General features: G+C 47.3%; 1 protein-coding gene across 6 annotated transcripts in view; it reads left to right on the forward strand.

Annotated features, from left to right (window-relative positions):
* Positions 1-27,764, forward strand: part of MORC2 (MORC family CW-type zinc finger 2) — a 343,405-nt gene that overhangs the window by 295,753 nt on the left and 19,888 nt on the right. For all 6 annotated transcript variants that reach the window (XM_063913415.1, XM_063913413.1, XM_063913411.1 and 3 more), the window contains exons 21-23: positions 1,466-1,630; positions 1,930-1,984; positions 26,191-26,332. In XM_063913415.1, the coding sequence (XP_063769485.1) occupies positions 1,466-1,630; positions 1,930-1,984; positions 26,191-26,332 (362 nt within the window). The remainder of the gene's footprint in view (positions 1-1,465; positions 1,631-1,929; positions 1,985-26,190; positions 26,333-27,764) is intronic.

Consider the following 27,764-nt stretch of genomic DNA (forward strand, 5'->3'; position numbering starts at 1 on the left):
ACCCAACATGGCAGCATTGCCTATTATTATTTTAAACTTGATCCATAGTGCTGATAGTGCAGTCCTACAAATGACCTATTAATCCCATGGGAGTAAGGGGTAAATTTACTATTCAGCCCTTCTCATTGACATCACATCTTTTGCGGCTTCGGACACTGGATTTAAAGTGCCACCAAAACTAAATACAAAGCCAGGTGCGTTGTGTATGTAGTACTAGCTGAATACCTGTGATTCACAACGGAATTTCAAGTCTTTCCGTGCGTCAGAGGAGCTGACTCTGGAACAGGCAACATATAACTGGCCATGGGAGAAGCAGTCACTCCTCAGATCCACACCAGCTACTTTCAAACACTGCCCCTGCGCTTTGTTAATGGTTATGGAAATGATAGTCTGATGGGATCAGAGGAATTCTTGGAATGAAGACCTTTTTTCCCAGGCTGACGTCTGTGAAAATTGTCGCTTCAATTACATGAGTCTTCTCCTGCAGCCTGGTACCATTGCACAGTTTGAGTGGATTGAAGTTGCGTAAAAGCATTATAGGGGTGCTGACCTTGAGAGAGTACATGAGGTGGTATTCCGGGTGGGTTTAGAGTATACACAAATTCTACAGGGTAATGAATGGTGTTCACCACCACGGAATCAGCTGGCTCCTACCTAACCATATTAGTAGCCAGCTTCTTCAACAGAGTGGTGCTGATGTTAACTGCTGAATCATTTGTTGGAGTGAGAATAGCCCTCTCCCTCAGCCAAGAGATGCTTTTACCTCCATTCTCATTTACGGCCGGGTAGATCCTCTCAGTAAAAGCGTTCAAGTCGTAGACTAAATTGTAGAGGCTCTCCGGAATACGGACTCTCCCCCTCCAAGTGGCAAGTTGTTGGAGAAGGGGAGGGGGGCTCCCCTTCTCCAACAACTTGCCACTTGCCATCGCATATTTTTTGGAGTAATTCAGAAAGCTCCTCTGCTTTCAAGCTGCCTTTAAGGTGCACCCGCATGTTGACCCTCAAGGAAAGGACATTGACTCTTGGCCATAAGTAGGATGACTTGAGACATGCCTTGACCTCATCGGCGCGTGTCCCCCGCGGCACAACAGTTACTTAGGCACTTAATTTGGTAACATTTGTATTCAAAAACCAAATGTAAATCTTTCCTGGATTAAGAGATAATAAAGAATTTATAAAAAAAAATAAAATAAAAAAAAAAGAAGAAAACACACATTTCACCCCTTTGAGGGTGGAATTTTGACAAATACCTTCTGAGTGGGTGCCTACGTCACAAAACAAAGTTATTGTCCAACTTAAACTTTCTAGTCCTCATGGTACCGGAGATTTTGTGATGAGTTACTCAGTGGTACTTGGCTTTTATATATGTAGATTATTTAACCCGGTGGGTGAAAAGACTGAATACACAGCTGCTTTGGAAGAGCCACATAGTAAATTCACCATTGGTCTGTTTCTATCATTTTAGGTGAGCAGTTTGAAGAAAAGAACGTCCCAACAGATAGTAGTAGCTGACGATGATGAGGATGATGATGAAGAGCCAGTCTCCACTCGAAGACCAGAAAAGGCAAAACGTTCAAAGCTAGTGGAGGTGAAACGGGAGAAGAAAGAATTAAATGAAGTAGTGGTGAAGGTAAACAGTGATTTTATCATTTTGGTTCATCTTCTGCCGCTTTAATCCATATAGACTGGTGTACAATTTATGCTTTGGATTCTAGTTTCAGGTAATAGATTGTCTTATTCTGCAAGTATTACCATTAATGTGATTAAACAGTGGCACTAATACCTTGTTTTTGTAGTACTATCTAAAAGAAATGATTGCAAAATGTTTGTGTACATTCAGCAATCAGAGAAGCTGGAGCTGCTTTCCAAAACTTCTGTCATTTGACCTTTTTTTGAGCTTGCTTTCTCGCCTCTTTGCAATTATTTCAGTTGACAGAGAGTCCAGATGAGGATGACGTTGCATCTGCTAAAGCTGCACAAAAAGGTAAAAAAAAACCTACAGTATGTATTAGACTTAAAAATCACTGTAAAGCTATTTTTTTGTTTGTTTTGTGTATAAATGCAAATAAGGAAATTCTTTTTTTGTATAATCTGTTTTTATTGTAACAATACAGACTCATAACAGGTTGTGAACATTTCTGGGTAACAATCAAAGCAAAATGATGTGTCAACATGAGCGTACAATATTGATAATCGCATATTCCATACAGTTATAGTCTGCATTAACATTTTGGGTTAAAGAAGTATAATAAAGAATAGGTGTATAACATGAGAAAAGAGAAAGAAAACATCACAAAGGTGAGGTGACTGAACCGAGTATGTTATGATAAGGAGAGTAGGATATGTGTAATGATTCAATGATTGAGAGTATTCGTCTAGGACCCTCTACAGGTTGAGTCAGGGAGGTGTTTCCGTCCACTGGTCTACTCTACAGAGGAAATGTAAGTCTTATATGAGTCCGATGTTTTATAATCTATCCAAGGCCACCACAGAGCAGTAAATTCCGAGCGCCTGTCCTCTGCGCTCATTAAGACATCTTCCATGTTCATGTAATAATCTAGTCTAGAAAACCAGGTATGTCTTGTGGGGGGACTGACAGATTTCCACATTGTGGGGATCACTGCTCGTGCGGCATTGCCCAGGTGTCTTAATAACGATGACTTGTAGGTAGAGATTGGGGTAGTGGAATGATTTAGTAACCAAAAGGCCGGGTCAGATGGGACGGGAGTATGTAAAACAGCACTAGAGATAGAAATTACGTCATCCCAGTAGTTTTTTATAAGGGGGCAGGTCCACCAGATGTGTAGTAGAGAGCCTAGGTCCCCATGACATCTCCAACAGATAGGTGATATGGATGGGGAAATGACGTGTAACAGAGTGGGGTGTCTGTACCACCTCATCAGGATCTTATATTGCGTTTCTCTAACCTGGATACAGATGGAGCTCTTATGGGTTTTAAGAAAGATAGAGTTCCATTCCTTGTCTGAGAGTGAGATGTTTAGATCCCTCTCCCACTTTTGAATAAAATGGGGAGGTGTCAGGGAGTCAGGTGCACTTAGGAATTTGTACAGAGTGGAGACAGTGTGTACGGGAGTCATAGGAGCCACACACATTTTTTCAAACGCGGTCAGCTCCCTTGAAGCCTCACGGTATGCATTGTCTGTGTATAGGAAGTGTCGGATCTGTAGGAACTTCCAGAAATCTGTCTGTGGGATCTCCCATTTCTCCCGTATCTCTGAGAACTGTTTGATCCCAGATGGGTGGACCAACTGCCCCACTCTAAAGAGTCCCTCCAGCGCCCAATTTTGATAATATCCCAGTGAGAGGCCAGGTGGAAAGTTTGGGTTGCTAAGAAAGGAGGTGAGGGGGCCAAAGACAGAAGAGATACATGATCTTCGTCGTGTCCCCTTCCAAAAAGAAAGTGTAGGAGTAATGGTCGGGTGAGGGCGTTGTAATTTGGGCAAGATCGGGAGCCACGGGAATATTTCTGGGAACATTTGTATGCATAAACTTTCCAAGACCACCCATTGTTTAATCTCCCGGCTCCTGGTCCAGTCTAAGACTCTGTTTAAGAGGATTGCTTGGTAGTAAATTTTAATATCTGGGAGCGTGAACCCCCCTTTTTGAGGTGGTCGAGTCAGGATAGATCTACTGATCCTGGGTCTCTTACGACGCCAAATAAATTGCTGAATCAAAGATCTCACAGTCCGGAACCAGGAGTCGGGGATCTGGATTGGTAAGGTCTGAAGGAGATAAAGCAGTTTGGGTAACGTGTTCATCTTTACAACGTTAATTCTTCCTAGCCAAGAGAGATTATGATATTGCCATCTGCAATAGTCGTTTCTGATGGCTTGGAGAATGGGGTGGAAGTTCAGTGACAATAGACGTGAGGAGTCGCTGGAAAGCTGAACTCCCAGGTAAGTGATGTGGGAGTCTCTCCACTGAAAGGGAAATGTAGCTTTCAAATCCGTTAAGACCGAATGGGGGATGGAGATATGAAGGGCGTAGGATTTAGATGTGTTGATTTTAAAACCCGACATGGAGCTAAAGATGTCCAGCTCGCTCATCAGGTTGGGGAGGGAAAGCGCCGGGTCTGTGACCGTTGTCAGCAGATCATCTGCAAATAGAGCAAGTTTATAGCAAATAAGGAAATTCTAATCAAGATCATTCAATTCTGGAAAATATTTTTTACATGACAATCCTTGGAGCAATGCTTGGATATTTAGAGCATAAAAGGAACTAGGAAGCTGACCTACAGCGGGAACATGTCCTCTTTGATATTTATCTGTGTAGGGTAGTCCTTTTTTGTTCAATATGTGAGTTGCTTATACGCATACTATTATATAACTGACCTATAACCTGTTTGTGAGGGTGGTCAGGTTGCAGCAGCCTGTAATGGAAAGCCAGTAGAGAGCCGTCCTGTGGGGAGGCCCAAGCATAGCACTTCCTCCTTGTCTGGCGTTTGTTTACTGACTGAAACGCTCCAAAAGCAGATCTTTTTCCAGCATCTCCTACTCTGCTTCTCCTATTAACCCAGTGCAGAGAATTCTAGAGCTGGAGTGCTCTTTCTGAGTGGTTCCTTGTGATTGTCATTCTTTAAGTTCTGTGTCTGCTGCTCATAGTTATTAATATTACTCTGTACCTTTTATTTATTTTTTCCTCCTCATCTGTTATGTCTGAGAAGGGAGGTAATTTCAGGTGTAAGTTGAATTGTTTCAGCAAGAACGTTTTATACTTGTGTGAAATGTCAAAGTTGCTCAAAGGGCAGTCAGTGAAGGACGGCACCCCACTCTCTCACATGCACCTTTGGTTTGTACGAGTGATTTGGAACATGCAACTGACTGTGCATCATCTGTTTATAGATAATCATACCTCCTTTTAACCTCAATATTCTTGGTGTGTCAGAGGTCATCGGGTTCCTCAGTGTGAAGTCTGTACAGAGTCTTGTTATTGTTTACTCCTCTAGAGATTATTTTGGAGAATTCGCAAGCGTGAAGGTCCCAGAAGTGTCTAAATCACAGTCCCATCCTAGGGAGGGTTTGATTTGAGTGCTTCTCCTTAAAATGGACATTAATAAGGACTCTGTAAGACAGTCTGTTGTGGATGAGTGTGGACAGGGAGATGCTACAAATCCAGAATGGTGATAAATTGGCTGAATCTGACAATACACTGTTTTAAAAGGATAAAGTAGCCTGTTGCTTCTCGTTTACTTCGTCTCTGAAATTGTATAACTTGTGACACTTGTACAAAAACCAACTGATGATGTTCAGGTCACATGCAGAATGCTGACCCTTTCTTTTTTCTCAAGAGAATATTGATAAAATTGAATATTTATATAAGGTGAATGCTCACTGTAGAGCTGGCATTACCAACCTCAAGGCACACTAACAGTCCAGGTTTTAGTGCTATCCATGCTTGAGCTCTGGTCACTTAGTTTGTACCTGTTATTTTGATTTAACCATCTGTATTGAAGCCTGGATATCACTAAATCCTGCACTGTTAGTATGCTTGAGGACCGAGTTTGGGAATGCCTACTATAGAGCAATACCCTCTGGCTACGACTATTCAGATTCCTATGCTGCAGCTGTTATGTATTGTATCGATACGAAAATTAGGTCATCCATAAACCTATTTATATAGCCATTGGGGCTTCTATAAGACACACTTGAGTCAGCATTTATCAACAAAGCTATAGAAAAGTGGTCAGAACAATTCTTGTAATGTTTGCTGTCGGGGAGAGAAAAAAAATTATATTCCCATTGCTCAAAAGAGGAAGTTAAGTAAATCACATAGATTTTCTCATTACAGTGACACCTGTTGAGGGGTGAGATAGGTTAGGCAGCAAGTGAACAGTCCATTCTTGAAGTTGATGCGTTAGAAGCAGGAAAAATGGGCAAACCCAGTGATCTGAGCATCTTTTAAAAAGGACAAATTGTGATGGCTATACGACTGGGTCAGAGCATCTCCTAAAACAGCATGTTTTTTGAGGTGTTCCCAATATGCATTGGTTAGTACATACCAAAAGTTGTCCAAGGACGGACAACCAGTGAACCGGTCATGGGTGCCCAAGACTCTTTTGATGCAGGGTGAGGAGTGAAGTCTAGCCCATCTGGTTTGGTCCCACAGAAGATCTACTGTAGCACAACTACTGGAAAAGTTAATGCTGGTTATAATAGAAATGTGTTAAGAGTACTGAGTTCATCACAGCTTGCTGTGTAGCTGCAGACTGGTCAGAGTCCCCATGCTGACACCTATCCACTGCCAAAAGTGACCACAATAAGCACGAGTGTCAGACCTAGATTAGGGTGCAATGGAGAAGGTGGCCTGGTCTGATGAATCCTGTCTCTTTTTTACTTCATGTGGACGGCCAGGTACATGTATGTTATTTATCTGGGGAAAGCCAGCAGAGGCAGTGTGATGCTTCTAGGCCAGTGATGGGGAACCTTGGCACTCCAGCTGCTGTTGAACTACACATTCCAGCTTGCCCTGCTACAGTTTTGCTATTTGGCCATGTTTAAACTGTAGCGGGTATGCTGGGATCTTGAGTTCAACAACAGCTGGCATGTTAAAGGTTCCCCATCACTGCGTCTAGGCAATGGTATGCTGAGAAACCTTGGGTCATGCCATTCATGTGGATGTTACTTTGACATGTACCACCTACCTAAACATTATTTCTCCTTCATCCACTAGGGGGCCACTGGAGTGTAGTTACAATGGGGAAATAGTAGGTAGTAATTGGGAGCTGGCACTTTAAAAATTCTCACACTATGGCTAGCTCCTACCCTACTATCTCCCCTCCAAGCCAGTCTTAGTTTAGTGCCCGAGGTGAGCATGGCAGCGGTGAGTATCAAAAATGGTCGGACACCGCTGCGTGCGGCGCGTGTTGGGGCCACTCCATCACAGAAGATTCCGGCCGGACACCGCTGCGTGCGGCGCGTGTCGGGGCCACTCCATCAGAAGAAGGACAGTGGTGAGTACAATCTCCCCCCCTCCAGACTGATGTGTGATTTTACATGTGCAGAGTGAGACTCTTAGATGTGATGGTCTTTACTGTGTTGTGTCCTGCATAACCTCTAACCCCCTTATAACGCTGCAGTGCATCAGCAGAAGAGAGGGCGCACTTACTAGTTTGAACTTGGCGCCATTAGGTGGGGGCGGAGCTTCAGCCCGCTCTGTAAGCGGGCTCAGCGCTCTTCAATCCCCGGCTGCAGCAGACAGGCAGCCGGGTGATACATTTACATCGGCCGCAGCATACAAGCTTACAAGCCGGGTAATACATAGTGGGTTTTTAAATTTAAAAGTGGCGCCGGAACGGAGCTAACTCCCGCTCCGTCCGGCGGCGGGCTCAGACTCTCAGCTCCCCGGCCGCAGCATACAGGCGGCCGGGGGGGTTACACACCGCTCCCCAGCCGCAGCATATACAAGGCGGCCGGGGGTTACACACCGCTCCCCGGCCGCAGCATACAGGCGGCCGGGGGGTTACATTTACAATATACAGGTGGCAGCAGCAAACAGGCGCCCGGGGGTTACATTTACCCGCACCCCGACCGCAGCAAGGCGGCCGGGGGATACATGGCAGGGGGGGCGGAGCTAACTCCCGCTCTGTACGGCGGGCTCTCTCCGCTCCCCGCGCCGCTGCAGCACGCCGCTCCAGTGTTTGTGGGGTCTCACACTGAAGGCTCATTCCTCTCCTGGCTGTGCAGGGAGGATTTCTTTGCAAGGAGGGGTGAGTAAAGGCTTATAACCCGCTTTACTCAGCGGGCTCCCAGGTCTCACTGTCGCTAGGCAACAGACCCTGTCTCTGGGTTTTTTTAGCTTTTCCATACTTCATGCTGCTGCTGAAATATAGCTACATTCCTCCCTGCAGTAGAGTCCTCTACCCGGCATTTCCCTACATGCAAATCAGGGAACCTGCTCGATTACAGTAGCTGGGACTCAGCTCATTAATAATTTAAAAATCTACTGTGCAGTATTTATTTACCTACACATACACAGTATTTATCTACCCTATTGGGTTCACATAGACAGTATTTATCTACCCGGTTGGTTTCACGGTGGTGTGTGTGTATATATACATATATAGTTATGTTTGTGTATATATATATATATACATATATAGTTATGTTTGTGTATATATATATATATATATATATATATATATATATATTTAAGTGCGTGTGGGTATGTATATAGATATATCCATAAAATACCAGATATAGGGGATAAAACAAACACTTCCGCAATGTTTTCTAATAACAGAATACCCCACCTTGCCACAGAACATTTTCCCCCATCTTTTCTCACAGGCTGGTCACCATTTTGAAAAGCCAGCGGAACCTCAGAGAAACATCTGGTGCACCTTAATTAGCGGTACACTACATACAGGGCGGGGTGTTGCCTTCCCTTCATTATTCCTGGGTGTCACTAGTTACTAATGCTATTTGTAATTGGGGAATGTGTGTAAGGCATCAGACAAATAGCGCTGTGGCTCAGTACGCTAGTAGCGGGTATCTGAACAGGGGTTTGAATCCAAACAAAACTTTAAGGAGAGCTCCTATAGCCTAGGGCTAAGACTCCTGTCCCACAGCGCAGCGCTACTGGTTCAGGTCTCCGCTGCTCCAGAAAGTTTAGTTGAATCGTGTCGGTCACACGTTATAGTGCAGACCTTACGTAGGGCTGTGTTTATTTAACCCACCTTTTCTCCTTTCGTTTGTCTCACCTGGGATAGTCAAAGAATTCCCTCTTAGGTGTGAAGTATGCGGTGGAGCCATCTGCTTAGCCCTCCACACACCTGCAGGACACTCCGGTTTGAACAGCTCAGATTATGCAGGTAATGTCACTGTTAACCAGAGACCTTGTACGTCATTTCACCTTTCCAAAGGGAACCTTGCTAACATTCCATGCATTACTGATGATGTCTGTTTTCTGTGGATCTGAAACAGTGTCTCAGAATATCCAGGTGCATTATACAGCAGTTCATCTGATACTGCAGGTAAAGGAGGCGGACACGTCAAGTCCATCAGGGTTCCACGCCAATGACGAAATGACAGCGACTGGTCCAGTTTCGGATGAGCTGGGCAGGCTCCGGTAGGCGGCCGACAGACACCCGAATACACAATATCAGGTATCACACAATGTTTGTTTTCCTATCCTTTCCCCGCAGATGGCAGGAGATGGTATCAGAACCTCTCTAGGGTATACCCCTCGATGTATCGCCAGTCCAACAAGCCGCCGTTTTCCTGAGGCAACCTTGCTCAGGGATTCATCGACATATGCGGCAGCGCGGTTCTACAGTGTCCGGAGCAGGTAGGTTGGGGAACAATTGCCCTCTAGGTTACAGGATGCTTCGCATCAGGAACAATTGATACTTTGGTACAGGTCAGAATCACGATTCTGCTTTACGTTCTTTGGAGGTCTCCACGTCTGCAGACTCGGACCCTGCATCTTCGCTTGGCTGTCTTAACCCGACGACCTCTGGGGCTGCGACAGTGACAGGTGAACATGAAATCCTACGGGGCAGATGGTTCTGGGGAAGGAACTTTCTGCAGGATTTCTTGAACCATTGGAGGTAAGTCCACTTTGCTTTCTCCTACTACTAAACCAGCTCCAAGACAGACCTTTACTGGTCTTTCCTTTAGATTTTTCCGTGCCCTTTCAGGCTTTCGACTCCACACGGGTGATATCTTCGTCGCCAGGGGTTTTCAGGGTAAAAAGGCTGAAGCAGAGGTTCAACATCCTCGGTCCAGTCTGATTTTATGTCATCCTATACACCCATTATACAGACTTTCCTACCACCTGGAGGGTCCCAGGGTAGGCGCAGGTCGATGGGAGAAGGCTTGGGCGGTTACAACCGTCTCAGGAGTCCCTCGGCATGGGTCGGTCAATTTACGATGACAAGAGAGTCATACTGCAGGCTGCGCTCCATAGGTTTCTAACCGCAAAGGGTATTGATCCCTGTTTTTCACATATCATTTGAATTAGGACAGTTCTCAGGCCTTTGTTTTCTTTTCACGTTCCGAAGCCAAGTGGCTCGGACAGGCCTATTCTGGCCTTACAATCCTTTTAGTCTGTGATTGCTAGTTTGAACAAGAAAGGGAGTTTTACGTGTCCCTTGTCTTCAGAGATGCCTGTTTACTGATTTCCGTTGGACAGGCTTTTCTCAGATTCGCATTACAGGATTCTCATTTTCACTGTCAGTCCTTTCCTCTCGGTCTCTCTTCCGCTCCCACAGAGTTTAGGAAGATCACAGAATAACTCTTTTTCAAGGGCAGTGGGTGACGTTGGTTCCCTAATGGGACAATCTACTGCTACTATCCCACTCTGTACATTAGGTGGCTTCTGAATATCCGGAGGATCCAGGAGCTTCTGATTCGACACAGATCCACTTTATGCTCCGCATAGACGTTTCTCAACACGGTCCGTCAGAGGATTTTTCATTCCTCGGCACCAGGTACTCTATTCCTTCAGTCAAGTTGCGACGCAATGAGTGGTCGCCTCCATTCCTCTCTGAGCGGGGGACAACAATCTTCTTTCCAGGTCAAGCCACCAGGTCAGACTCCTGGGTGAGGGAACACTCCCCGGAGTTTTTGTCAGCTGGTCCGCTGTGGGCGGAAATTTCGGATCGACCTCAGGGCGTTCTGACTGACTCTTTAACCCTTTATTACTCTCGGACGTGAGCTCTGGCGGCAGTAGGCGAGGAGGCCCTCAGGGCTCCGGGGAGTTTTCTGGTTATTCTATCCTGCCTCCTTTTCTATATCTACCTCATGTTCAGTAACACAGGAGGGGATTATGCGTGCTAGTACTCTCGGAGGCGCTGGTTGGGCCACGCATGACTTGAAGATACAGATACGCCTGTTGTCAGTAGAGGAGCCTTGGCTCCTACCTCGACTGGACTGTCTACTTCAACAGGCTCCTTTTTTCTCCTTGTTCAATCTTACACTGGTTTCGTTTACCCGTGTGACTGTTCACGAGACCTCAGAAGGGAGGAGTTCCCTAGTTCGGTTAGGCCTACTGGGCCCCGATTTCAGAAGTCTGTTACCTCTTCTCGCTTTTGCCACTTTTGGAAAACTTTATGGGACATAATAAGGATAAAAGGGGTTTTTTCCCCCTTCTTCCAGTTACCATTCATCTTTGGTTTCTCTGGGAGGTTTTGCTCTGCTGCGCTTCAAACCACACTGACCGGAATTTTAGGTCTCTGCCTTTTTCGGTTTTCTTCCAAATGAGATTAGCCTAGCGGCCGTAAGTTCGGCCTCTTTTTCAGGGAGTACTCTATTGGCAACTCCCCTGGCTGTGCTTCGGCCTCAGCGGTCGTTTCTTCCAGAGGGGATGTCCATTTCTCTGACGTCCTAAGTGGATGCTGGGGACTCCGTCAGGACCATGGGGCATAGCGGCTCCGCAGGAGACAGGGCACAAAAATAAAGCTTTAGGATCAGGTGGTGTGCACTGGCTCCTCCCCCTATGACCCTCTTCCAAGCCTCAGTTAGGTTTTTGTGCCCGTCCGAGCAGGGTGCAATCTAGGTGGCTCTCTTAAGGAGCTGCTTAGAAAAAGTTTTTAGGTTTTTTATGTTCAGTGAGTCCTGCTGGCAACAGGCTCACTGCATCGAGGGACTTAGGGGAGAGAAGTTCAACTCACCTGCGTGCAGGATGGATTGGCTTCTTAGGCTACTGGACACCATTAGCTCCAGAGGGAGTCGGAACACAGGTCTCACCCTGGGGTTCGTCCCGGAGCCGCGCCGCCGACCCCCCTTGCAGATGCTGAAGATTGAAGGTCCAGAAACCGGCGGCAGAAGGCTTTTCAGTCTTCATGAAGGTAGCGCACAGCACTGCAGCTGTGCGCCATTGTTGTCACACACTTCACACCATAGGTCACGGAGGGTGCAGGGCGCTGCTGGGGGCGCCCTGGGCAGCAATGTATAATACCTTTTATGGCTAAAAAATACATCACATATAGCCCTTGAGGCTATATGGATGTATTAAACCCATGCCAGATATCTCAAACTCCGGGAGAAAAGCCCGCCGGAATAGGGGGCGGGGCTTATTCTCCTCAGCACACAGCGCCATTTTCCTGCTCAGCTCCGCTGTGAGGAAGGCTCCCAGGACTCTCCCCTGCACTGCACTACAGAAACAGGGTAAAACAGAGAGGGGGGGCACTTTTTTTGGCGATATTTTATATATTTAAGCTGCTATAAGGATACAACACTTATATAAGGTTGTTCCCATATATATTATAGCGCTTGGGTGTGTGCTGGCAAACTCTCCCTCTGTCTCCCCAAAGGGCTAGTGGGGTCCTGTCTTCGATAAGAGCATTCCCTGTGTGTCTGCTGTGTGTCGGTACGTGTGTGTCGACATGTATGAGGACGATGTTGGTGTGGAGGCAGAGCAATTGCCGATAATGGTGATGTCACCCCCCAGGGAGTCGACACCGGAATGGATGGCTTTGTTTATGGAATTACGTGATAATGTCAGCACATTACAAAAATCAGTTGACGACATGAGACGGCCGGAAAACCAGTTGGTACCTGCCCAGGCGTCTCAGACACCGTCAGGGGCTGTAAAACGCCCTTTACCTCAGTCGGTCGACACAGACCCAGACACGGACACTGAATCTAGTGTCGACGGTGAAGAAACAAACGTATTTTCAAGTAGGGCCACACGTTATATGATCACAGCAATGAAGGAGGCTTTGCATATCTCTGATACTGCAAGTACCACAAAAAGGGGTATTATGTGGGGGGTGAAAAAACTACCTGTAGTTTTTCCTGAATCAGAGGAATTGAATGATGTATGTGATGAAGCGTGGGTTAACCCAGATAGAAAAGTGCTAATTTCAAAAAAGTTATTGGCATTATACCCTTTCCCGCCAGAGGTTAGGGCGCGCTGGGAAACACCCCCTAGGGTGGATAAGGCGCTCACACGCTTATCAAAACAAGTGGCGTTACCGTCTCCTGATACGGCCGCCCTCAAGGATCCAGCTGATAGGAGGCTGGAAACTACCCTAAAAAGTATATATACACATACTGGTGTTATACTGCGACCAGCCATCGCCTCAGCCTTGATGTGCAGTGCTGGGGTGGTCTGGTCGGATTCCCTGACTGAAAATATTGATACCCTGGATAGGGACAGTATTTTATTGACTATAGAGCAATTAAAGGATGCTTTTCTTTATATGCGAGATGCTCAGAGGGATATTTGCACTCTGGCATCGAGAGTAAATGCGATGTCCATATCTGCCAGAAGAAGTTTATGGACGCGACAGTGGTCAGGTGATGCGGATTCTAAACGACATATGGAAGTATTGCCGTATAAAGGGGAGGAATTATTTGGCGTCGGTCTATCGGATCTGGTGGCCACGGCAACTGCCGGAAAATCCACCTTTTTACCTCAGACCCCCTCCCAACAGAAAAAGACACCGTCTTTTCAGCCACAGTCCTTTCGGTCCTATAAGAACAAGCGGGCAAAAGGACAGTCATATCTGCCCCGGGGCAGAGGAAGGGGTAAGAGAGGACAGCAAGCTGCCCCTGCCCAGGAACAGAAGCCCTCCCAGGGTTCTGCAAAGCCCTCAGCATGACGCTGGGGCTTTACAAGCGGACTCAGGAGCGGTGGGGGGTCGACTCAAGAATTTCAGCGCACAGTGGGCTTGCTCACAGGTGGACCCCTGGATCCTGCAGGTAGTATCTCAGGGTTACAGGTTGGAATTCGAGAAGTCTCCCCCTCGCCGGTTCCTAAAGTCTGCTTTGCCAACGTCTCCCTCAGACAGGGCGACGGTATTGGAAGCCATTCACAAGCTGTTTTCTCAGCAGGTGATAGTCAAGGTACCCCTCCTACAACAAGGAAAAGGGTATTACTCCACGCTATTTGTGGTACCGAAGCCGGACGGCTCGGTAAGACCTATTCTAAATCTGAAATCTTTGAACCTGTACATACAGAAATTCAAATTCAAGATGGAGTCACTCAGAGCAGTGATAGCGAATCTGGAAGAAGGGGACTTTATGGTGTCCCTGGACATAAAGGATGCTTACCTGCATGTCCCAATTTGCCCTTCACATCAAGGGTACCTCAGGTTCGTGGTGCAAAACTGTCATTATCAGTTTCAGACGCTGCCGTTTGGATTGTCCACGGCACCTCGGGTCTTTACCAAGGTAATGGCCGAAATGATGATTCTTCTTCGAAGAAGAGGCGTATTAATTATCCCTTACTTGGACGATCTCCTGATAAGGGCAAGGTCCAGAGAACAGCTGGAGGACGGAGTAGCACTAACCCAATTAGTGCTGCAACAACACGGGTGGATTCTGAATTTTCCAAAATCTCAGTTGACACCGACAACACGTCTGCTGTTCCTGGGAATGATTCTGGACACGGTTCAGAAAAAGGTGTTTCTTCCGGAGGAGAAAGCCAAGGAGTTATCCAAACTTGTCAGGAACCTCCTAAAACCAGGAAAAGTGTCTGTGCATCAATGCACAAGAGTCCTGGGAAAGATGGTGGCTTCTTACGAAGCGATTCCATTCGGCAGATTCCACGCACGAACTTTTCAGTGGGATCTGTTGGACAAATGGTCCGGATCGCATCTGCAGATGCACCAGCGGATAACCTTATCACCACGGACAAGGGTGTCTCTTCTGTGGTGGTTGCAGAGTGCTCATCTGTTAGAGGGCCGCAGATTCGGCATACAGGACTGGGTCCTGGTGACCACGGATGCCAGTCTGAGAGGCTGGGGAGCGGTCACACAGGGAAGAAACTTCCAGGGAGTATGGTCAAGCCTGGAGATGTCTTTTCACATAAATATACTGGAGCTAAGAGCGATTTACAATGCTCTAAGTCTGGCAAAACCCCTGCTTCAGGGTCAGCCGGTGTTGATCCAGTCGGACAACATCACGGCAGTCGCCCACGTAAACAGACAGGGCGGCACAAGAAGCAGGACAGCAATGGCAGAAGCTGCAAGGATTCTTCGCTGGGCGGAAGATCATGTGATAGCACTGTCAGCAGTGTTCATTCCGGGAGTGGACAACTGGGAAGCAGACTTCCTCAGCAGACACGATCTACACCCGGGAGAGTGGGGACTTCATCCAGAAGTCTTCCACATGATTGTGAACCGTTGGGAAAAACCAAAGGTGGATATGATGGCGTCCCGCTTCAACAAAAAACTGGACAGGTATTGCGCCAGGTCAAGAGACCCTCAGGCAATAGCTGTGGACGCTCTGGTAACACCGTGGGTGTTCCAGTCAGTGTATGTGTTCCCTCCTCTGCCTCTCATACCAAAAGTACTGAGAATTATACGGCAAAGGGGAGTAAGAACGATACTCGTGGCTCCGGATTGGCCAAGAAGAACTTGGTACCCGGAACTTCAAGAGATGCTCACGGAGGATCCGTGGCCTCTACCTCTAAGACGGGACCTGCTTCAGCAGGGACCGTGTCTATTCCAAGACTTACCGCGGCTGCGTTTGATGGCGTGGCGGTTGAACGCCGAATTCTAAGGGAAAAAGGCATTCCGGAAGAGGTCATTCCTACACTGGTAAAAGCCAGGAAGGAGGTGACTGCACAACATTATCACCGCATTTGGAGAAAATATGTTGCGTGGTGTGAGGCCAGGAAGGCCCCCACGGAGGAATTTCAATTGGGTCGATTCCTACATTTCCTGCAAACAGGATTGTCTATGGGCCTCAAATTGGGGTCCATTAAGGTTCAAATTTCGGCCCTGTCGATTTTCTTCCAGAAAGAATTGGCTTCAGTTCCTGAAGTCCAGACTTTTGTAAAAGGAGTACTACATATACAGCCCCCGGTTGTGCCCCCAGTGGCTCCGTGGGACCTTAATGTAGTTTTGGATTTTCTCAAATCCCATTGGTTTGAGCCACTCAAATCGGCGGATTTGAAATATCTTACATGGAAAGTAACCATGCTACTGGCCCTGGCTTCAGCCAGGAGAGTGTCAGAATTGGCGGCTTTATCCTATAAAAGCCCATATCTGATTTTCCATTCGGACAGGGCAGAACTGCGGACGCGTCCTCATTTTCTGCCTAAGGTGGTGTCAGCGTTTCACCTGAACCAGCCTATTGTGGTGCCTGCGGCTACTAACGATTTGGAGGATTCCAAGTTGTTGGACGTGGTCCGGGCATTGAAAATATATATTTCAAGAACGGCTGGAGTCAGAAAGTCTGACTCGCTGTTTATATTGTATGCACCCAACAAGCTGGGTGCTCCTGCTTCTAAGCAGACGATTGCTCGTTGGATTTGTAGCACAATTCAACTTGCACATTCTGTGGCAGGCTTGCCACAACCAAAATCTGTCAAGGCCCATTCCACAAGGAAAGTGGGCTCATCCTGGGCGGCTGCCCGGGGGGTCTCGGCATTACAACTCTGCCGAGCAGCTACGTGGTCGGGGGAGAACACGTTTGTAAAATTCTACAAATTTGATACCCTGGCTAAAGAGGACCTGGAGTTCTCTCATTCGGTGCTGCAGAGTCATCCGCACTCTCCCGCCCGTTTGGGAGCTTTGGTATAATCCCCATGGTCCTGACGGAGTCCCCAGCATCCACTTAGGACGTCAGAGAAAATAAGATTTTACTTACCGATAAATCTATTTCTCGTAGTCCGTAGTGGATGCTGGGCGCCCATCCCAAGTGCGGATTGTCTGCAATACTTGTACATAGTTATTGTTACAAAAAAATCGGGTTGTTATTGTTGTGAGCCGTCTGTTCAGAGGCTCCTACGTTTGTCATACTGTTAACTGGGTTCAGATCACAAGTTGTACGGTGTGATTGGTGTGGCTGGTATGAGTCTTACCCGGGATTCATTATCCTTCCTTATTGTGTACGCTCGTCCGGGCACAGTATCCTAACTGAGGCTTGGAGGAGGGTCATAGGGGGAGGAGCCAGTGCACACCACCTGATCCTAAAGCTTTATTTTTGTGCCCTGTCTCCTGCGGAGCCGCTATGCCCCATGGTCCTGACGGAGTCCCCAGCATCCACTACGGACTACGAGAAATAGATTTATCGGTAAGTAAAATCTTATTTTTTCATATAAACCTGACACTAGTGTTTTTCAGTCCTCTCTGAATGTTGTCAGGGCTCGCCAACTCTCTCTACAGAGGTCTCAGGCTATTCGATGAAGTGTTTTTCTTCTTTGTTCTGTACGATGCTCCCGTACTAAATAGCCGGGGTCCCAGCATATGCTGGGCAGTTGGATACATTTGACCATCAGACAGTCTTCTTGGCGGTTACTAGGGAGCCTCCGTTTTTCCATTTCAACGCACTTTACGCGCATTGTAAGACCTTCGTGGGCAGCTGCCCGCGGGGTCTCCATGAATATTTTGTCGGACGGCTACTTGGTCAAACCGACATTCGTTTTGTCAAATTCTACAAGTTTGACACTTTTACGGCCTCTGCATCACTGTTTGGCCGAGCAGTTTTTACAGGACTCTCAGCGCTTTCCCTCCCGTTTTTGGGAGCTCTGGGACGTCCCCATTGTAACTACACTCTAGTGGATGAAGGAGAAATCAGGATTTTGGTACTTACCGATAAATCCCTTTCTCCGATTCCACAGGGGCCACTGGACGCCCGCCCAGCGCTGTTCCTCCTGGTTTTTTGCTTAACGGTTTGCAGATCACCATATGACTGCTTGTTGAGTTCAGGCTAGCCTGGTTTTTGTCAGGTTCTGTTCCAGGTTTAGTTTGTGTTCGCCTGGTTTACAGGGCGTCGCTAACCTCCTCTACCTTAAGGTTTGTTCATTACAGCTCTCCTCGGGCACAGTTTTACGTAGACTGGCTTGGAGGGGAGATAGTAGGGGAGGAGCTAGCCATAGTGTGAGAATTTTTAAAGTGCCAGCTCCCAATTACTACCTCACAGGTTCTCAAACTCGGTCCTCAGGACCCCACACAGTGCATGTTTTGCAGATCTCCTCACAGAATCGCAAGTGAAATAATTAGCTCCACCTGTAGACCTTTTAAAATGTGTCAGTGAGTAATTAATACACCTATGCACCTGCTGGGTGACCTGCAAAACATGCACTGTGTGGGGTCCTGAGGACCGAGTTTGAGAACCTATGTACTACCTACTATTTCCCCATTGTAACTACACTCCAGTGGCCCCTGTGGAATCGGAGAAAGGGATTTATCGGTAAGTACCAAAATCCTGATTGTAGACCAAATACACTTCTACATGGCAAAGAGGCCGTGGCCTCTTTCAGTGGGACAATGTGACCTGTCACACTGCAAACACCTTTCAGGACTGGTTTGGGGAACATGACAGAGTTCAAGGTGTTGACTTGTCCTCCAAATTAACCAGATCTCCATCAGATTGCGTGTCTTGTGCAATTTGCTGCAGAAACAAGTCTGAGTTATCGAGGCCCCACCTTGCAACTTACAGTACTTAAATGATCTGCTGTTAACATCTTGGTGCCTGATACCACAGGACACCTTCAGAGCATTGACATGTGGTCTGGGAAGGCAGAGCCTCATCTGTCATACTCCAGTATATTGCAGAGTTTTGTCAATAAAAATGACTAGAATAATACAAAGATATTTAGAGCTTAAAAATATCATCTTTGTATTATTCTAATCATTTTTATAGTGAAAACTCTCCATCAAATCATGTATGTATGTGTGTGTAAATCTGGCTCTAATGCTAGCCAGTGCCTCCCCAGCCATTGACCCTGCCACACATCACTGCTTCAGAGGTCCATTCCTCAAGGATTCAGAGCTGCTTTGGTGGAACGAGTGAGACCTACACAATTATTAGGCAGGTGGTTTTAATGTCATGGCTGATGGGTAAGGATGGCCATTGACCATCAATGAATCAAAATCATTGATGGTCTATGGCCGATGTAGAATAGTTTTCCCATTGATGGGGTAGAACCATATGGTTCCTCGCCATCAATGATACACAGCCACCGAATATTTTTTTATTTTTTTTCAAGGTGTAAGGACAATGAGCTTAGCTCCACCTCCTGACTCTCCCGCAAAGCTTTGCCCCTGTGCTCTCATTGGCCCGCTGCATATTGAATAGTAAAGCAGGGGTGACCATCGGTGGGTGAAACAATCAATGGTTCCCTTGCAGATAGTTTTACACCATCTATGTTACCCTTCCATGGTACCATCAATGGGTAACCCACAGATGGCCATCCCTACTGATGAGTCAAAAACTGAGATCTGGTGTGATGTAGTTTTAAAAACAACGGACAGCAATGTGATCTTATTGTAATGCACTCACAGAGAGTAAAATAACAAAACATGATCATTCATTGAAAACCAAAGTATTCACACAGTAGGAAAAAACACTTCATTTCTCTTACGTCCTAGAGGATGCTGGGGTCCACATTAGTACCATGGGGTATAGATGGGTCCACCAGGAGCCATTGGCACTTTAGGAGTTTGAGTGTGTGGGCTGGCTCCTCCCTCTATGCCCCTCCTACCAGACTCTGTTTAGAAAATGTGCCAGTCACAGCTATGGGAGCTCTACAGAGATTCTTTAGTAAAAGTTTATTTTAGAGATTATTATTTTAAAGGGAGGCTGCTGGCAACAGCCTCCCTGCTTCGTGGGACTAAGGATTGGGAGATTAGTGGCCGCCCTGCGGGGTCTGAGCCACTGTCTCCGCTGACAGGGCACTGAGCTCCTGAGGGGATCGATGGTTCCCCGCAGCAGGGGATCGCTCACCCCAGCAGCATGCCGCCACCCCCTTATAGAGCCAGAAGATTGGTGGCGAGTGAGTCACGACTCCCTCCCCCCAGCAACCGGGGGACCGGTGTGAAGATGGCGGCAACAGGGTATGGAGCGCAGTACTAACTGCGCTCTGGGGCTCAGCGGTACATAGTGCGGCACTGTGAGGTGCGTCCTGAGCCAGTGCCTACACTGGTCACACAGCCTGTCGGGGTCCCGGGATCTCTGCCAGCATAGTTCCTCAGGCCAGTATAATCCTTTGTAGTGCGGGAAGACAGCACCATTTTGTGGGCGAAGCTTTTCCTCAGAGCGGACCCAGCAGCGTTCAGCTCCATTTTCCTGCCTGCACAACGCTGTCAGTGAAGAGCAAGTCCCTCCAGAACAAATCCAGCGATCTCTCACGGTACCAGGGGGTTGTAGAAGGGGGGGGGGGGGGACGACTGTATACAGGCTGTGTAACCTATTAAGGTGCGCAGTCAGCGCTGGTTGGGGTCTCCCTTTACCTAAAAAGCGCTGTGTGTGGGTTGGCTCCAATCTCTGTGTTTCTCTTGCCATTTTTGGGGGTGAAACTCTGTCTGCCCTCCCCTGTGTGTGTGTGGAGTGTCTGTGGTCCCCATTAAGCTATGTCCAGGGACTCTGTGTCATATGCTGCAGAGGATATGTCCTCTCAGGATGATCCCATTCCATGTAATCAGGATTGCACTGTTTTAGCACAGATACCAGCAAGGGAGCCTGAGTGGTTATCCTCTATCAAATCAAGGATTTCTCAGATTTCTTCTAGGGTTGCACAGAATGAGTCTGCAACTCAGGCTTTACAGAGCTCTATGGCAGTCTGGCCCAGTTCTGTTACCTCAGGGCCCCCCGCCGTTTATGCCCAAAAACGTGCTCTTGCACAGATTATGCAAGATGACACTGATACCGATTCTGACACTGAGGACAGTGATGGGGATGTGGTGCGGGGGGGCAACATCTCTTGCAAAAGGGGTGCAGTTGATGATAGAGGCCATTAGGGATGTGTTGAATATTACTGATGCAACACCTGTGCAGGTTGAGGAGGCTTACTTCACTGAAAATAAGAAAGCCTCACTAACCTTCCCTGCGTCAAAAGAATTAAATGCTATTTTTGAAAAAGCATGGGAAAACCCTGAGAAAAAATTCCAGATCCCTAAAAGGGTCCTGGTGGCGTTTCCTTTCCCTGTGGAGGATAGAAAAAAATGGGAAATCCCGCCCATTGTTGACGCGTCTGTATCCAGACTCTCAAAAAAGGTGGTTTTACCTGTTCCGGGATCCACCGCCTTGAAAGAGCCGGCTGATCGTAAAATTGATAATACGCTCAAATCCATGTACACGGCTTCAGGGGCTACATTACGTCCCACTATTGCCAGTGCTTGGATTTCCAAAGCTATAGTAAAGTGGTAAGGCACATTACTTGCAGATTTGGATACTATGGATAAATCTGATGTTGAACTATTTTGCGTAACATTCAGGATTCGACAGGATTTCTCGTAGAGTCCATGAAAGACCTGGGTTCCATGGCTGCAGGAATTTCTTCCATGTCTGTCTCAGCTCGTCGAGGACTGTGGCTGCGACAGTGGTCTGCCGACGCGGAATCCAGGAGAAGTGAGGAGACCCTACCCTACACAGGTCAGGCTCTCTTTGGGGAAGCGTTAGATGCGTGGATCGCTACGGCGGGTAAGTCACCCTTTCTTCCCTCAGCTGCACCTGCTACGAAGAAACCCTTTTCTTCAACTGCATCACAGCCCTTTTGGGCTGCCAAGCCACGAAAGGCCAGACCGTCCAACAGCTTCTTTAGGGGAGGCCGGCCCAAATCCAAGAAACCGGCTGCGACCGGTACCCAGGTACAGAAACCTGCTTCAGGTACGCCGAAGTCCTCCGCATGATGGTGGACGGCACGCCCGGAGGTAGGGCCGGTGTGAGCGATACTCAGGCTTTTCTGCCACGTCTGGGTGTCGTCCGGCTTGGACCCCTGGGGTGCAAGATATCGTGTCCCAGGGGTACAGGCTGGAATTTCAAGATCTCCCTCCTCACCGATTCTTCAAATCAGGCTTGCCAGCTTTGCTGGCAGAACAGGGCTGGCCTGCAGGCAGCCGTCCAGAAGTTGGTGGAGGCACGGGTTATTGTACCGGTCCCTCCTCATCTGCAAAACAAAGGTTACTATTCTAACCTTTTCGTGGTACCGAAACCGGATGGTTCGGTCAGACCCATTCTGAACCTTAAATCGCTAAACCCCTTTCTGAAGGAGTTCAAGTTCAAAATGGAATCTCTAAGGGCGGTGATATCAAGTCTGGAAGAGGGGGAATTCCTGGTATTCCTTGATATCAAGGATGCGTACCTCCACATTCCGATTGGGCCGCCGCATCAGGCTTAGCTCCGATTCGCACTGTTGGACTGTCACTATCCGTTCCAGGCTCTGCGATTTGGCCTCTCCACAGCACCAAGGGTTTTCACCAAGGTGATGGCGGAAATTATGGTTCTCCTCCGCAGACAGGTGGTGAACATAATGCCATATCTGGACGATCTGCTGATAAAGGCACCGTCCAAGGAGAAGCTGTTATAGTCCATCCTTCTCATGACCCACCTGCTCAGGGAATATGGGTGGTCATTCCGAGTTGTTCGCTCGGTAATTTTCTTCGCATCGCAGCGATTTTCCGCTAATTGCGCATGCGCAATGTTCGCACTGCGACTGCGCCAAGTAAATTTGCTATGCAGTTAGGAATTTTACTCACGGCATTACGAGGTTTTTTCTTCGTTCTGGTGATTGTAATGTGATTGACAGGAATTGGGTGTTTCTGGGCGTAAACTGGCCGTTTTATGGGTGTGTGTGAAAAAACGCTGCCGTTTCTGGGGAAAACGCGGGAGTGTCTGAAGAAACGGGGGAGTGTCTGGGCGAACGCTGGGTGTGTTTGTGACGTCAAACCAGGAACGAAACTGACTGAACTGATCGCAGTTGCCGAGTAAGTGTGGAGCTACTCAGAAACTGCTAAGAAGTGTCTATTCGCAATTCTGCTAATCTTTCGATCGCAATTTTAATATGCTAGATACACTCCCAGTAGGCGGCGGCTTAGCGTGTGCAAAGCTGCTAAAAGCAGTTTGCGAGCGAACAACTCGGAATGAGGGCCATGGTTGGATCCTGAATCTTCCAAAATCAAATTTGGAACCAACCAGGAGGTTGTCCTTTCTGGGAATGATCCTCGACATGCGAGTGCAGAGGGTGTTTCTTCCAGAGGAAAAAGCATTGGTGATACAAACAATGGTCCGGGATGTCCTGAAGCCAGCCCGGTTGTCGGTTCATCAGTGCATTCGCCTTCTGGGGAAGATGGTGGCCTCTTACGAGGCTCTACAGTATGGGAGGTTTCATGCTCTGTCCTTCCAACTGGATGTCCTGGACAAGTGGTTGGGATCCCATCTACATATGCACCAGTGGATACGTCTGTCGCCAAAGGCCAGGATTTCACTCCTCTGGTGGTTGCAACTACCTCACCTTCTGGAGGGCCACAGGTTCGGGATTCAGTACTGGATCCTTCTAACCACGGATGCAAGTCTCCGAGGATGGGGCGCAGTCACTCAAGGGGAGACCTTCCAAGGAAGGTGGTCAAGTCTGGAAGCCGGCCTGCCGATAAACATTATAGAACTAAGAGCCGTCTACAACGGTCTTCTCCAAAGCGGCCTGTTTTCGGAGAACTCGGGCCATTCAAGTGCAGTCGGACAATGTAACGACAGTGGCTTACATCAACCGACAGGGCGGAACGAAGAGCAGAGCTGCAATGTCAGAGGTAACGATAATCATCCTCTGGGCAGAAAAGAACGCGTTGGCGCTGTCACAAATCTTCATTCCAGGAGTAGACAACTGGGAAGCGGACTTCGTCAGCAGAAGTGATCTCCATCCAGGAGAGTGGGGTCTCCATCCGGAGGTATTCATGGAGGTGACAAATCTTTGGGGTATACCTCAAATAGACATGATGGCCTCTCGTCTCAACAAGAAGCTTTGGCGGTATTGTTCCTGGTCGAGGAACCCGCAAGCCGTGGCGGTGGACGCCCTAGTGACTCCGTGGGTGTTCCAGTCAGTGTACATGTTTCCTCCACTTCCACTCATTCCAAGAGTGCTAAAGCTCATAAGGAGAACAAGGGTTCAAGCGATCCTCATTGCTCCAGATTGGCCAAGAAGGTCTTGGTACGCGGATCTTCTGGATCTACTGCTGGAAGATCCAAGTCCTCTTCGGGGGACCTGCAGCAGGGGCCGTTCGCCTATCAAGACTTACCACGGCTGCATTTGACGGCATGGAGGTTGAACGCCAGATACTAGCTTGGATGTGCATTCCGAACAAGGTTATTCCTACCCTGATACAGACTAGGAAAGGGGTTACATCTAAACATTACCATCATATTTGGAAAAAAATGTTTCTTGGTGTGAGTCCAAGAGGTTCCCTACGGTGGAGTTTCAACTGGGACGTTTTCTCCTCTTCCTGCAAGCAGGTGTGGATATGGGCCTGAGGTTGGGATCCATAAAGGTACAAATTTCGGCCAAATCTATTTTCTTCCAGAAACAGTTGGCTGCCCTCCCTGAGGTTCAGACTTTTTTTAAGGGAGTTCTGCACATCCAACCTCCCTTTGTGCCGCCTACGGCACCCTGGGGTCTTAACGTGGTGTTGCAGTTCCTCCAGTCGGATTAGTTTGAGCCTCTACAGGAGGATGAGGTCAAGTTTCTCACATGAAAGGCTGTCACTTTGTTGGCCTTAGCTTCTGCTAGACATGTGTCGGAGTTGGGGGCTTTGTCCTGTAGAAGCCCATACTTGATCTTCCATGAAGATAGAACTGAGCTTCGGACACATCAGTGGTTTCTTCCGAAGGTTGTGTCGGCATTTCATATCAACCAACCTATTGTGGTGCCAGTTGCTACTGACTCCTCAATTTCATCAAAGTCCTTGGATGTTGTAAGGGCTCTGAAAAGAAAATCGGATTCTCTGTTTGTCCTGTATGATCCCAAGAAACTTGGGTGTCCTGCTTCTAAGCAGACTATTTCTTGCTGGATCAGGTTCACTATCAAGCATGCGTATTCTACGGTAGGATTGCCATGTCCTACGTCTGTTAAGGACCACTACTCGTAAGGTGGGTTCTTCCTGGGCGGCTGCCCAGGGTGTTTCGGCTTTACAGCTTTGCCGAGCGGCTACTTGGTCTGGGTCGAACACATTTGCAAAGTTCAACAAGTTCGATACTTTGGCCGCTGAGGACCTTAAGTTTGGTCAATCAGTTCTGCAGGCGCCTCCGCGCTCTCCCTCCCGTTCTGGGAGCTTTGGTACATCCCCATGGTACTAATGTGGACCCCAGCATCCTCTCGGACGTAAGAGAAAATGGGATTTTGGTTACCTACCAGTACATCCTTTTCTCGTAGTCCGTAGAGGATGCTGGGCGCCCGCCCAGTGCTTCATTTTCCTGCTATCGTTATTTGGTTCAGTTCAACTTCGTTTTAGTTGAGTACTGCATTGTTACTTGGTAAGTAATGTTTCAGCGGTTTCTGCGTTAGTTAGCTTGATGTGCCTTGTATGTGTGAGCTGGTGTGAATCTCGCCACTATCTGTGTAAAACCCTTCTCTCAAAGATGTCTGTCTCCTCGGGCACAGTTTCTAGACTAAGTTTGGTAGGAGGGGCATAGAGGGTGGAGTCAGCCCACAGTCTCAAACTCTTAAAGTGCTAATGGCTCCTGGTGGACCTGTCTATACCCCATGGTACTAATGTGGACCCCAGCATCCTCTACGGACTACGAGAAAAGGGTTTACCGGTAGGTAACCAAAATCCTATTTTTTCTCATGATGCTTGGGGATAGGAGTTAAAATGGCATATCTTATTAACATGAGAGCTGGATGGTGCTGCCAGAGGAGCTGGAGAAGCAGCTGTAATAAAGGAGGGTGTGCGTCTCCTAGCTCAGAGTAAGCAATTGAAAAAGAAAAGCCTAAACAGGAGCAAAATCTACTATGTAAAATATTCTTGTGGACTAAATATTAAGAAAAATGCTCACTGTTTTTAATAAATAAAATACATCTACAGATACAAGCCCCGCACGACATTAAAGATAAAATAATGAGACTAATATGAATATGATTTTTTATTAATTGACATGTTTTATGGAAAACAAGAAAAAAATGAATTAAGGCTACTCACATTGACCAAGTATGTCCTGAATGAATAAGATAGAAATAGCAGTTTAATACTCTGCTGAAAGCCTTAAATTGTTTATTTTAATTGATATGGCTGAAAGGTTGCATATATATTTATTTGCTGCCCATATCTTTGAGAGAGGTAGATTCATCAAATACAGCTACTGTATATTCTCAGTACTCTCATTGTTCTCCGAACCACTGTCTGTTATTAGACTGAGTTATTATTCTGTTACTTAGTCTTAAATAGTTCAGAATATGTAATGATCAGTGCAGTAGATGCATTGTGGTACAAGAACTTGTCCTGTGTCCACATAATGTTTTGAAAATGCTTTTTAACGCATTAGGTTTAACCCGCGTGTTACTCTACAGATAAAGGCTTACATGTTGAAGTGCGCGTAAACAAGGAGTGGTTCACTGGACGTGTCACTACTGTAGAAGTCGGAAAACAAGGTGTTCGCTGGAAAGTGAAGTTTGACTATGTGCCTACAGACACAACTCCACGTGATCGATGGTAAGGTATTCTGTGTAACCATTTTCTGACCACTTAGGTCACTACACAGCTAGGTGCATAGCGGTACGGTGCTCCATTTTGGTTTAGAGCAGTGCCATTTGCAATATTTAGTTATTTTATATAAACAGGCTCTGCTCAGAAACGCATTGTGGTGCACATTATCCTTTGTAATGATCTGAAATGTTACTATGGAGCACCCAGAGCAAACAGACAGGAAGTTGCTGATATAGATAGAATGGAAATGTTTTGTGCTTTCATTCAGATTTACCATGCAAAAATAGTACATAAGTCGCTTCAGTTGTGGGAAAGAATACACAGAACTTTTTGTTTTCCCATTCTGAAATTGTAAACCGTTTTGTAATATCCTGTGCTGCACTCTGAGTTTCCATTAGCAAACAAAGGAGGAAAGGTGTGTTGGGGAACATGAGCCCCAAATCCCTCTTGTTCACCACTATGGGGTATATTCAATTAAAGTTGGATCCATTCCAACATGTATTTGTTTTAATGGATCCGACAGGACCTATTCAATGAACAGCCAAATCCGATAGGATTTGGCCATTCCCTACAATCTCAATCCGACTTTAAAAAAGTCGGAATGAGGAGATGAGGGAGCTGAGAGGAGGAGACGGGGAGAGCAGGAACTCAGCGGCTATAGCAGTGTAGTACGAGGATGGGGCACCGCCGCCAGACCTCACGGCAGCGTCCACCCGGCTCCATCAAGCAGGACCTCGCTTGCTGGAGCCGGGTGGACGTGGCGGTGCCCAATCCTCATGCTTCGCTGCTGCAGCCGCTGGGTTCCTGCTCTCCCCCATCTCCACCTCTCAGCTCCCAGTAGCTTCCGGGCCAAACCCGACAGGTTTGGCACAGTCACGACCGTGTCAATCCGACTTTTTTAAAAGTCGGATTGACATTGTTGGAAACGGGACCAACACCTGATAGGGCCCCGTTTCTGACAGCAGCATGCAGATCAGTGGCTATTCCGCCAATCCACGTGCTTTCTGACAGCTTCCTGACAAGTTGGATTTCCCGACTTGTTGGAAAAAATGAGGCTGGATTGAATAGGTTGGAACACCTTCCGACCTATTCCAGTCAGAAACCGCCGTCTTTCCGTTAAGACTGCAGTTTGCGACTCTAATTGAATATACCCCTATGGGTGGAATTCAGTTAGCCAGAATGCGGTCATTTACAGCAATCTGACTTTTTTGTTTAGCAGATATCGCTAGAAAATGAACTCGAAAAGAGGCTTATCGATTGCTTGCATGCTCCCGTCATTTGACCTATTCTATTGCAAATTTGCAAAAGGAGGATACTTACGATAATTCTTGCCGTCAAAACCAGAGAAAAGTGTAAGAGAAAATGGGGAAATCAGCCTGTACCCCCAGAAAAGCTAGGAAAATTGCATAGAGGTCTATAAGTAGTCATAATAAAAGAT

This window comes from Pseudophryne corroboree, chromosome 1, assembly GCF_028390025.1.
Source record: "Pseudophryne corroboree isolate aPseCor3 chromosome 1, aPseCor3.hap2, whole genome shotgun sequence".
Lineage (NCBI taxonomy): Eukaryota > Metazoa > Chordata > Amphibia > Anura > Myobatrachidae > Pseudophryne > Pseudophryne corroboree.